This window comes from Exophiala mesophila (assembly GCF_000836275.1).
Source record: "Exophiala mesophila strain CBS 40295 unplaced genomic scaffold supercont1.2, whole genome shotgun sequence".
Classification (NCBI taxonomy): Eukaryota; Fungi; Ascomycota; class Eurotiomycetes; order Chaetothyriales; family Herpotrichiellaceae; genus Exophiala; species Exophiala mesophila.
In genome coordinates, this window is record NW_015622505.1 from 4248546 (window position 1) to 4260960 (window position 12415).

A 12415-nucleotide genomic window follows, 5' to 3' on the forward strand; every position below is an offset into this window, starting at 1 on the left:
GGCCGGAAGCCAATGGGCCTCTGGACACAAACACAGGCCGACAGGCGTTCAGGCTTCTAACCACGCGTAGTTACCCCAGACCTTACCCACCATCCACGCTCTCTACGGTGTACTCCGGAAGTATGCGTACGGAGTACTGTCCCTCGCCTATGTACTACCAGGACCAACCTGGGAGCTTGAAGCGTTTTTGGTGCCATTTCTAAGTGGTAATCAATTGGTAATTAGGTGGATCGAGCAGATGGCGTCGGCGTCGGCGTCGGCGTCGGCCTTGCCATTATTTGACATATGTAACCTGTTTGGATGCCTAGATGAGATGTTCTTTGTTGTTGCTGCTCAGAGGTATTTTGACAAGAGGAAGGCACGTTCTACACTAAGAGCCAAGTAGTAATGTTGGGGGGCGTACTTGCCGCAACATTCGACACTCGATAGATGCAGTCAAACGTCAAACTATCTTCACACCACCTCGTCCATCTCGTCAACCTCATCAACTTGTCCCCACTATCTCAACATCTTCTCTCGTTGTCCCTTGTTCTCTTACGTGTCCCATCTACTGACCAACCACACTACTTTCCACCATCTCGGGGCAGGCTACTTTAAACCGCCCCCAATCTTTCACCATCGTTCTTCAATGACCATGGTGCCATGCCACCGTCCTTAGTCCCAGGCTATCATGCCGCGAGGTCCAATTTTTCCTCCGCTTTCGCGAGTTTACAACCAGGTTCAAGATGCGCACAATCAGGCCCCAGCAGCCTGGGGCCGAGGGCATCTTCACCCGCCCCTCGGCCCCTTGGCCCCACACACTTGCCCCTGCCGGCAATGATCGCCAGATCTTGGTCCCCTTGGTGCTGTCAACGTACAGAATAGGACAGGTGATTTCATCGAGCTTTGGGTGCGAGGTCGGCCACCCTGGCGTGCCTGGGTCTAGGAATTACTGTACCGCAACTGACAGCCAGGTCCGGTCCACCGTCCGCCGCTCCCACGCTTGCTTTGACCTCTTTTGCCTTTTTTGCCTGCTTGTCCTTGTTCCCATCTAAAACACTTCGACAAAGCGTACTGGGGTCACAGGCAACAGGCACTCAGTCGAGTCTAGATACAATTAAGAACACCACCCCCGGTCTTCTGTGACGACTTGCCAACTACATACATCACCATCTTCTTCAGTAATAAAGCTTTAAGAACAAATAGGAATATGACAATGTCCCTCTGAGCAGCCACCCAGAGGCTAGAGAACAAAAGACGCACAGTCGACCCACCACTCCCTCAATGTTCTCTCGTATCCAGACGCCATTGTCGGCTGGCCCAGGGTATTCTTAGCACCCAATCCCTGCTATATTTCCATTGCTCGCGCTGGAAGGGGTGAGGGGGTAGACCCTCGCTTGGGCTGGCGCTCCCCGAAAAGCCACAACTTTCACGTTGCTCAAGAGCCGTACCGACTCCGAACCTTTACTTCGGGTCCCATGTCTTTTTTGAATTCAATGGGCCTTTTGCCCAGATTACATAGCCATCGTTGCACTTGCCCATTACAGGCGAGCTTTTGACGACAAGAGGACGGGATTCCATCTACCATTTCTAGACCAGGTACGCCAGGACACTCGGTACGCCTTCGGGCCATACCACCTTCCTCTACACATGTTTGTGGAGAACTGCGTAGCCATCGATCGACCATCGAGGCGTCTCGCGACCACGAGACTACCAATTCCTTTCTTGTTGATGGCACTGTGGCCAATCATCATCCATCTTTCATGGACTTCTGTCATGCAGTCCTGTCACTGGGGATGGGGCGATGCAGGGGGCGGGGTTCGACCGACATCAATGAGGTCGCGGCTGCGCATCCACAACGCCTTACAGAAGCACTAGACTCGGCACCTATTCAACTCTTGATTGCTCCTGGGACAGCAGTATAAGGTTTGCAGTGCCGGAAGGCATCAAAAGTGCCACTACGAATACCAGCTTAGTGACGCCTGATCGCACTAAGACGCTACACCGGTCGCGCGCTGCCCCAATCAGATCTCGCTTGTCATGCATGCCGGTGGAAGACCCCATGTCCATCGGTGTGATTCTCTCGTGGTACCCACCACAAGATCCTCTTACTGTTCACCACGATTGCATGGAATTTGGCACTCTGGCACACTAAGAGGAGCCCACTAGTACACCCATGCTCGCCGTGCAGCTCGATGCGGCTCTGCATTGACACTCTCGACAATATTCGAGCTGTACCACCGTGGTCGTCGAGGCCTGATCCTTGACCTGCCACTCTCCATTTCTTCGACCAGGTCTCATCCATAATGCCCAATACCGTCAAAAGGTCTCCGCCCCTTTTCCGCCTCTCAGACAGTGGGAAACAAATAGAGAACGTGCTTTCCTTCTGGGCTTGTTTCAATGGTGGTGTGCCAGACGTGGAACACCCTCCCATGCTGTTCGCAATAGAGAACGCTCCGCTTCATACAAAGTCTTGGTTCCTCCGTCTCTGATTTCCTACCTCATCTGCCAGTTGGTGTGACCACATCCCACTGTCCGCGTCAACCACTTTCAATTCTCTCAGTGTTCCTTGCATTGACCCTCCTCCAAACCCAATCTTCAACTGCACTCCTTCTGTTGGGTGTGAGCCAACTATGGCTTCCTTCGCACAGTACCAAGACCTAGTGGGCACCAGAGGACCAGAGTATACTGAGGATCAGTATATCTACAATACCCAACATCATTACCTTGCCCTCAATAGAGATGTTGCCAGTATCGATCCACAACTCGATGCTCTAACAGTCCAAGAAGCCTACATGACCCAGCAATACCATCTCCCTCTTACCCCACCCCACCATATGACTGCACCTGGCCCTCACATACACGACTTTGGTCTGACCCTTTTGCAAAGCCCCCCACCAATCCAGCTTCACCATCTTGCAACTTCAGCGCCGACATACGAGGATCCGGAACTGTATAGACACCTACGCTATCTGTCGCCAACCGACCCTACCGGTGTGGCACTTTCAAGCAACGACTCCTGTTTAAGCGAATACGGCCTGAGCCCAGATGTCGTTCGCAGCCCATATACCATGCCATCCTCATCTACCATCCAAGATCCTCTTTCAGTGGGCTCGGGTTTGTCACACGGTTTTACTTCTTGTTGGTCATCTGCAACCCACTTTGCACCTCCCGCCTCTCTCAATGGTCCCTCGATGAGTCACACCCCGGTGAGATTGAGAGACTTTCAAATGGCGCCAGATCCAATTGCCGAAGAAGACCAAGGAGAGGAGATTGACAGTCTTCAATCTAATCTCCATCCAGAAGAGCTGGAGCTCTCCGAGGTCGTCGCTAGCCCTGTTGACTCGGGCATTGGCATGTCAAACTCGGACGACGACATGGCAGTAGACGATGAAAAGGACAGTGGAGCGAGAGAAAGTGATAACGACTCAGAGTTCACTCCTGGCAGACGTAGATCAACCCGGAGATCCACCACCAAGGCTCGCCAGGGCGACAGTATGTCGCTGTCAGCTTCCAGAGCACAAGCCAACCCGTCCTTGCGAGAAGTCCTGGGTTCACCGAGAATCACCAAGCATAACCAACGTCATGTCAGAGACTCGCAGACCATCTCTCGGCAAAAGGCAAAGAAACCTTCGGCGAAGAAACGCCAATCCGGATCCAAGTCCTTTCCCTGTACATTCCACCACTACGGCTGTGCATCTACATTTGCGAACAAGAATGAGTGGAAGCGTCACGTCTCATCCCAACACCTGCAGCTGGGGTTTTTCAGGTGTGACCTCGGGGCATGCTCGCCGAAGAATGCTCAGGGTCATCATCGTGGCTTTAATGACTTTAACAGAAAAGATTTGTTTACCCAACATTGTCGACGTATGCATGCACCTTGGGTCAACACCAGGAAGGGTGAGGAGGGAGCCTCAAAGAAGGATAAAGACATGTTCGAACGAGAGCTCGAAGCAATCCGAATTCGCTGCTGGATTGAGAACAGAGATGCACCTTCAGAAAGCAGCTGTGGATTCTGCGGCCAGGTGTTTACCAACAGCCCAGATAAAAAGTCTTGGGAGGATAGAATGGAACATGTTGGTCGACACCTGGAGCGTGACGGTTTCACTGCGAGCCAGGAAGAGATCGATACTGGCTTGAAAGCCTGGGCGATCAAAGAAGGACTGATACGCAAGCACAAAGGACAATATCACCTCACCGGCCTTGAGCCTGTTGCCCACGGGAAGACGCAGGGAGGAAATCGTCGGAGTAGAAGAATTGAACACGACGAAGAGGCCGACGACGAAGATGGCCATGCCAGCGATGAGGCAGAAGACCCTGACACCGACCTCGAAGATGCCGGACAAGATGGCAAAGTTGGCACTACGTTCGACCAAGACGCAGAAGCGGAGACAGATGATGAAGATGCAGAAGGTGAGGATGAATGACGGTTCGGATTAAGGCGTACAGAGCACTATTCAGCTTGCAAGGGGTGTTAGTTGTCCACTGGTGTCGGATATGCGTGAACACTTGTGCTGAGCGAGCCTTGCAACAAAAAACACAGATTCGGAAATAATGATACCCATATATAATGTGCGCCTGTGGAGGACATTGGACTTGTCCAGGGTTATGATATTGCTGGGCTGGAGCAAGTTAATGATATTCAATCTCCTTTCCGTTGGTTACAGCTGCAACTTTACATGAGATAACATATTACATTACACAAGACTACCGACAACACGAGACTACAGAGACTTGATTGGGACATGACTGACTTGTGAGACTCGCAGCAGCGCAACCTGTGAGCAGACATTTCTTCCTTAGTATCTCTCGCCTGAAAGGAGTCGGTGTCTCTTTGTGGCTGGTCCAATGTCCGCTCAGAATTTTCTTTGTTTGCCTTTTAATCCTTGACTTCACAAAGAAAGTTGAGGACGCCCAAACGAGGTGTTTGGTTTCATTGTCCATCCTATCCGCAAGCAATGCCACACATATATTGAAGTAAGGCAGCCATGCGCGCCGGGTCCGGGTGGAAATCCAATCCTCCAACAAAATTCTCTACCACAAACCGTGAACATACACCATACATCACCGCAACTGACATACCATCGTGTCCTATTCTAACCTAGCTCATCTCATCCCTATCAATCAACTCTAGGACCCTTAAATTTCAAACAGGAAAAGATGAAAGTCCCACACATGATCGCCATGCTTCTCATGGCAGCAACAACAGCAACTGCTCTTCCAAAGCCAGATGAGCAACCAACCCAATTCGCACGCCGTAATGAAGGAGACAACAACAACAACACCATCATCCCCACCACCACCGACAGTTCTTCTACGGTCCACGACCCCGTTCAACAACTTATCGCCATCGCACCCAAATCAGCCAACTGCAACGGCGCCACCTTCGCCGCGGAATGCGCAGCCTCGTCCCTAGAAGTCGCCGCTGCAATGATCGAATCATTCGCCAAATATGGAGTCGACACCGCCGCCGAACAAGCCGCCCTCATCTCGTGGATGGTCTACGAATCCGGCGAATTCAAGTACAATCGCAATCACTTCCCTGAACCGGGACGACCAGGTCAAGGGACACGTGCGATGTTGATGCCCAACTTCGTCGGCGAGTATGCCAAGAGTATTCCAGAGATTCAGGATCAAATCACTGCCGCGGGAACTGATCTCGATAAGATCCTGGCTACAGTTCAATCGGATAAATACTCCTTTGGATCCGCGGCTTGGTTTTATGGTACAAAGTGCACGGAGGAGCAGAAGCAGCAGGTCATCAATGGTGGTCAGAAGGGCTGGGAGGAGGCGTTTATCACTGGATGTGTTGAGACCACAATTGATGACTCCCGTGTTGCGTACTGGAAGGCGGCTCGTGAGCAGCTCGGTGTTGCGGTCTGATCACTATAACTCCTTAGGGACAAGACAAGATCTGGAATTTGTTGGTCTGTTGGATCGTCAAAGGTAGAAAAGTAGGTACTAAGATATCCCATCACATAATCAATGTATGCGAATTCCACAATCATTCCTTCCATGTAGACTAGACTGGTATAAGAGCTATATCTTTGACGTGTGATCAAGTTCATCCCGAACTATGCTTTGTCCCTTACCATTCTCGTTTAGGAAAAGGATCGCCGCCGCTTTACTCGGACACGTGACGGATACCCAGCCGAGCACGGGGGAGCGCCGTGGGAGCCACGGTAGAGTACGGGGGAGCTATACGGAGTACTATCTAATGCCTGTTCTTAGAAGCTAGTTCGGGCTTAGGGGCCCCCTTTAGGCCTCCACGATGAGCCTCCACCACTATACTTAGCGGCGAATCTTAGCCTCTCTAAAGTCTATTTCCGTTTCTAAACCTAAGTATCTCGCTGTTTAACGCGTGTCGTGATTAATGTCAAGATCCTGATCCGGATGGCTCACGATACTTGTCAGTGTTTACTGATAAGTGGGACAGTGGGCTGTATGCAAGTAAACCGAGTAATGATCAAGAGGAATACAAATGGTATCTCTGTATTCAAGACTGAAGTTGACTACGAGCCGTAGCCAAAGGTACGGGCATAAGGCCCTACTATATAGTAGTGAATGTCGCTATGAAATGTTGCTTGATCTGTGACCTGTAGTGACCTGCTGGACAGGCCACAGGTCAGCACAGGTCACTTCCATATCACGCGACTCAGCCATCTCTTGTAATCCCTAGCATCTATGCCAAGTCGTCGGGATACCTTCCATGGTGTCCGTGGTATAAGCGATTGGTCGTGCACAAAGGTGCGTAGCTGGCCGTAGGTGTGGCCAGGCCTTCGTGCTTAAAGTACCACCTCGTGAGGACGCCGAGGGCACCCGAGAGGCCCATCAGCCGCCCCTAATGCCAAGAACATGGAGGCGGATGACTTTCGTGGCCAAGGAGGACCGAGGAGACCCCTCAACCCTCGGGTGTGCTGCTGGGGCCTCTGGGGCTGAGGGGCGCTCATATCCTTAAGTTAAGTACTTATCTAGGTATGTATAACTTAGTACAGCTAAAGCCTGGATCCACCATCACCTTCTCTCTCCCTCCTCCCTCCTCCCTCCTCCCTCTCTTGACAAATCATCTCTCTCCACACAGCCACGCCCACTGGAGGTGCATGTGTACTTGGTCCAGATCTGTTCCACCAAGACTAATGGAAAGCGAGGGCATATTGACCTTTGTACATGCAGAGGGCCGCCATCGGTCTGCCGTCGCCTGCTTACAATGCAAGGCCAGAAAGGTTCGCTGCAGTGTTACATCTACCGGCAAACCTTGCACCAGCTGTCGGCGAGAAGGTCTTGATGCCAATGGATGCCAAGTTATCCCAAGGAAGAAACACATGTCTGTATCCCATGTATGAGGTCGGTTGAGTCCACTGACATACTTTCTAGTAGCAAATACAGAAGAGAACTTCGACCATTGCCCAGGACAGACGCCGCAAGCCCTCGAGAAAGTGATGGCATTCCTTCACAACCGCTAGATTTTTGGGCACAAGGAAGCCTACCCCAAGGACATGATCTCGCTGTTCCTCATGTTCCTCAGAACATGGCTGATGGTCTGCCCGGCCCTGATATACGACAGCTCCAGTCAACACAGTCAAGCGACAATGCTACAGACGAAGGACACAATCCAACCAGTTTCGCCGAAGCCTTGCAAGCTAATAGTCCATTCAACAACGAACGACTCTTTTATTCAGGTATTGGGTATTATGTGACTGTTCTCAGACTCGTGCTGATCCTATTCAAGGCGACCGACAAGGCCTGGTTCATTCTGTCATGGACATCTGCTCGGGACAAAGACCCCATACAGAACGTACCCTTTGGCCCTCGATAAGAAGCCCCGAGCGCAAAAAGAAGTGGCACACTCACGACTGGACCTATCTCCAGAGCAAAGGAGTCTTTGACCTCCCCAACACCTCACTCTGCGAAACTCTGGTCGCCAAATACTTTACTCACGTCCATTCCCTGCTTCCCATCATTGATGCCAGCCATTTCCTGTCACAATTCACCCTTGGTGGCGCTCCAAGCACCAACCTTCTCTTGTTGTGGAGCGTCCTGCTGGCTGCGGCAAATGTACCCATTGCTTCCCCCCCTCCTTCTTCATTCAACGTTGACAAGTCCTAGTTTGCCTCCCCCGAAACACTACAAGCAGCTGGGTATTCATCCCGGAAGGCTATGAAACGTGCCATGTATGCTCGGGTCAAGGTAAACCTCTTCGTCGACCTTGTGTACACATGTCGCTCACTCATTTCTGGTCAGGCATTATATGACAGCGATTACGAGGACGACAAGATCTGCATCGTCCAGTCTGTCATCCTCCTGGGCTTCTGGTATGCTGATGCCGAAGACCGCAATGGTCCCTGGCACTGGCTAGGCATTGCCATCGGTCTATGTCAAGTCATGGGTCTCCATCGACGACCTCGTGTCTCACTGTCCAATCCCTCGGCAAAATCCCGTCAACGACTCTACCGCAGGATCTGGTGGTCATGCTTCATCAGGGATCGATGGCTGTCCCTTGGTCTAGGAAGGCCTATTCGCATCAACCTCGATGATTGTGACGTCGAGATGCCTGATACCCTTGATGTCACGGCGGAGCTCGAACAACTCGCTCCTGAGACCGCTAATAGATATCTCCCAAAATCGATGGACCGACATGCAGAAATTTGGATTAAGCTGATCAATCTGAGTCATGTCCTAGGGAGAATTATAAGGATGGATTATCGCTTGACCACCAACGACGACGCACGCGGCCATGTTCAAGCATTCGAAGCAGAATTGAACGCCTGCCGACTTACGGTCAATCAGTCATTACACCAGGAAGCCTATTCCATTGCCCTGAATCGGCTTCAGTATGAGATGCTTCTCGAGTATACCTTCCCCACCCCTACCCCAAAACTCGTGGTGCTCATTGTCGAAATTCACTGACACAAACAGGGCAACGGTCATCGTTCTTTACCGCCCTGCAATCAATTTCCAAACATGCCCAGATGACTCTGACTCCAAACAGCCTGAGGAGCTGAAGGGCTTGCATAACGCCCGCGCTGCGGCAGCCAGAGTAAATCATATCATAGAGAAGCTCGTTGAGTCTGACATGGTGCACTACTTGCGGCCTATGAAGTAAGTTGACTTGCTCCTCCTAGTACAAGCCGCGACAATACTGATTCTCGTAGCCTCACGGCGATGATTCCAGCCATGCAGTTGCACTTGTATGACTGCAAATCCACCCGCCAACTTGTCCGGAAATTTGCTCGTTCCAAACTTTCAGAATGCATGATGATTGTTTCCGAGCTACGCAACACTTATTGGGGCGCAGACTTTACCTGGAGGCTGTTCGAAACGGCACAAGCGATACTTGACAGTCAAATCTCGGGAGAAGAGAGCCTTCCGGCAAGAGACGAACGAAGCAGCACGATAAATCTGCCCAAAGACTCTGAGGACGCTGCATGTCAGGACCAAGGGCCATTTTCATTCGATGACTTGTTTCTCGCAGATGCGTCGAGCATGTATCTTGATCAAGTCTACAATGACCCTTTGTACTTTGTTCCCTGCTGGCCCGGCCTAAACCTTGAGCTGACCCTTGGTATAGATACTCGGAGATACCAGATCCGACAATCGCGGACCCCTGGAGCCTCAACGAGCTCCAAAACATGTTTGACATGCCGCTGGCGACTGGCGACGCACGATGAAGCAACTCATTGGTCGGTCTATCCCATCAGTCCAAGCCACTCACTGTCCGTGAGGCATGGACGAGAATGCCTTGAAGCCAAGGTCAAGTTCCTCTTTCAACACATCGAAGTACCAGACGGCGTTTCCTTCAGAGTCGAGCTCGGTCTGGGTGTAGCCATTTCCTAGGTATTGGAATCTATTTCCATCTCCCAAGTAATCAATCTCAAAATCTTCGAATCGAGGTTCTTTTAATGCCTCGAAGTAATGCAGGCGACTCCCGGGCCAGATCGCCGTCACTGGTCCGTGGACTTTTCCATTCTTGAACCACGACCGGCATGCACTATCATCAATCAGCATCAAAGGTCGCCAATCTGACTTCGGACCAAGAGTTCTTACGAAGACCATGCCGTCCGCTTGAGTAACTCATGACTATGGACGTAAAAGTCCGACACTGATCGAGAAGACGGCACAAGCGATTTGATGGCCATGCGTTGCATGTACGAAACAAGTTTGAACATGTAGCGGGTGTGCCACTCCAGGACGGGCAAAACAGACCCGTGCGAAGCAGGACCGTTGGGTCCTGGAAAGTCTTTTGGCCGCTCGGTCAGCTTCAACTTGGTATGACGTCCGCCAAAGTACTTACGAAACATGTTTGGAAATCCGTCAGCCATGATACTCATGTATGCTTTGGGGATCTCCTTCCACTCGTCTCTCAAATTGCGGCCATTCTGCCCAGTCACGGAATAAGCAGGACTGAACGAAGTATCGAAACCTGTGGCAAAAATAATCACGTCCACTTCTGTGAGATTGCCGGAAGAGTCGATCAGACCGGTCGACGTCACCTCAGCCACAGAATCGAAGACCACTTCGACGTTGGGCGCCTTCAGTGATTGAAGATAGTCGGAGCCGGGAGTCATCCGCCGGCATCCAAGAGCAAACTTGGGGATGAGACGGCTGGTGAACTTTTCGTCGCCTTCGAGTTTGTTGAACATGCTGTCGGCCACAAACTCTCGAGACTGTCTCTGATCTTCGCTTTCGAGGTGCATCTAAGGACGTCAATCGTGGGAAATCGTTACAACGAGGCCAGGGCCAATCGTACCAGAGTAAATCGTTTGTTGAGCTCACCTTCAACCTCGCGACAATATTTGTCCAACGCCGTGGGATTCTTTGCAAACTCTGCTTTTTGTTCTTGGGTATCTTGAAATCATCAGAATTAGTTGATTGTCACGATTTACAGAACACCACTCTACTCACAGTCGAAATTGACTCCCCCGGGTGCAGCATGTTTTGCCCCGAACCCAGCAGTGATCCATACTGGAGATCTCAGGAAGGGATACAGCTTTTTGACCTCGGATTGGATGGATGGGATGATTTGAACCGCAGAAGAACCGCCTCCGACAACTGCGACTCTTTTGCCTTTCAGTTCAACCTTGTCATCCCAGGCTGCACTGTGAAGGATTCTGCCCTTGAAACTTTGTATTCCAGGAACGTCTGGATACTTCCACGAGCTTTAAGGACTGTATTAGCAATGGCCATCACCGATATCCGAGGCCTTGTCTAACTTACTTCAGTACCCCATGACAAGAAGCCAGTATTTCCCCTTCATCAAAAAACTCGGTTCCGTCTTCCTTGCGGCCTTTTACTCGCCAGAGGCCAGCGTTCTGGTCCCACCTGGCATCCTCGATCTTGTGTCCAAAGTTGACGAACTTCTCCAAGTCATTCTCCACGGCAAAGCTTTTGAGATATTGTCTGATTTCTTCGGCACTGGCATAGTAGCTCTTCCAGTTTGGATTTCTCCAGAAACAAAACTGGTATGAGTGGCTCGGGATATCGCACGTGCAACCAGGGTATCGATTCTCCAACCATGTCCCTCCAACATCTGCGTTCTTCTCGTAGATGGTGAAGCTGACATCCTGCAATTGTCTCATGGCCTTGTATGCAATCTGTAGGCCGGCGGCTCCAGCACCGACAATCAGCATCCGAATTGGTCTTCGTGTATGCAGTGGTTGTTCGTTGATTGTGTAGCCGTTGGCCGAGAAACTCGAGCGATACCATTCGTTTTCATGTTCTTTGGCAGAGTTAATTGTTATCGCGGTACCATTCACCATTTGAGGTTTCAACGAAAGAGCAGGAGGGCCGTTGGCAAGAATATCTTTGGGCGGCGACATGATTGCCACGGGATCAAGAGCAAGTCAATTGTGATTCTACGAGGCGAAATAGAATGACTGTTTGCAGGCTTGACATCAAAGCTACAGCAGACTGCAGCTACGCTGATACTTTATCAGTCCGAAAGCCGCATATGGACCTTCTCTGGCTCGTCAAAGTTGCTCTCGCACACGATATGATCAGCCCTGCCGAATCCACCTGCAAAGTATCGCCATTGACGAAGCGAGAGTATACACTCAACTTCCCGGTTCCGCAAAACTCGAAAGACACGATGCCATCTATGCCCGCCACACTGCGTCGCAATCTACACCAGTCTGATGCTAGACGATGAACCAATCAGTCTTCATCCTGGATCCGAGCAAACGATCTTGTTCACTCATTGATCTGGCAATACTTCCAAATACGGAAACCCCGAGACAACCGGTCCTTGGCTGCTGTTCGGTGGCGACTCTTTAATCATGGTTTATGTTTGCTCAGGGAATGATCTGGACAGATGTGCCGAACCGAACCGAGGAGGGACTAGACCTCGAGAGTCACTCTACGATTACAAATGGGAAACTGTCAAGGGTCAAGCTCAGGTGTTATCCCCCGGATTTGTTGCCATCGTTCTCCGAAGTCAACG

The 12415-nt window shown here is 51.1% G+C and overlaps 1 protein-coding gene across 1 annotated transcript; it reads left to right on the plus strand.

Annotated features, from left to right (window-relative positions):
- Window positions 1–7146: 7146 nt before the first annotated feature.
- On the plus strand, window positions 7147–9647 carry PV10_03296 (uncharacterized protein; the record flags this gene model as incomplete). The annotated part of the gene is made up of 8 exons (XM_016367728.1): window positions 7147–7316; window positions 7354–7658; window positions 7709–8034; window positions 8086–8166; window positions 8221–8828; window positions 8896–9078; window positions 9132–9494; window positions 9548–9647. The coding sequence occupies 8 exons, from the start codon at window positions 7147–7149 to the stop codon at window positions 9645–9647; spliced, it is 2136 nt and encodes a 711-aa protein (XP_016227246.1).
- Window positions 9648–12415: the final 2768 nt, after the last annotated feature.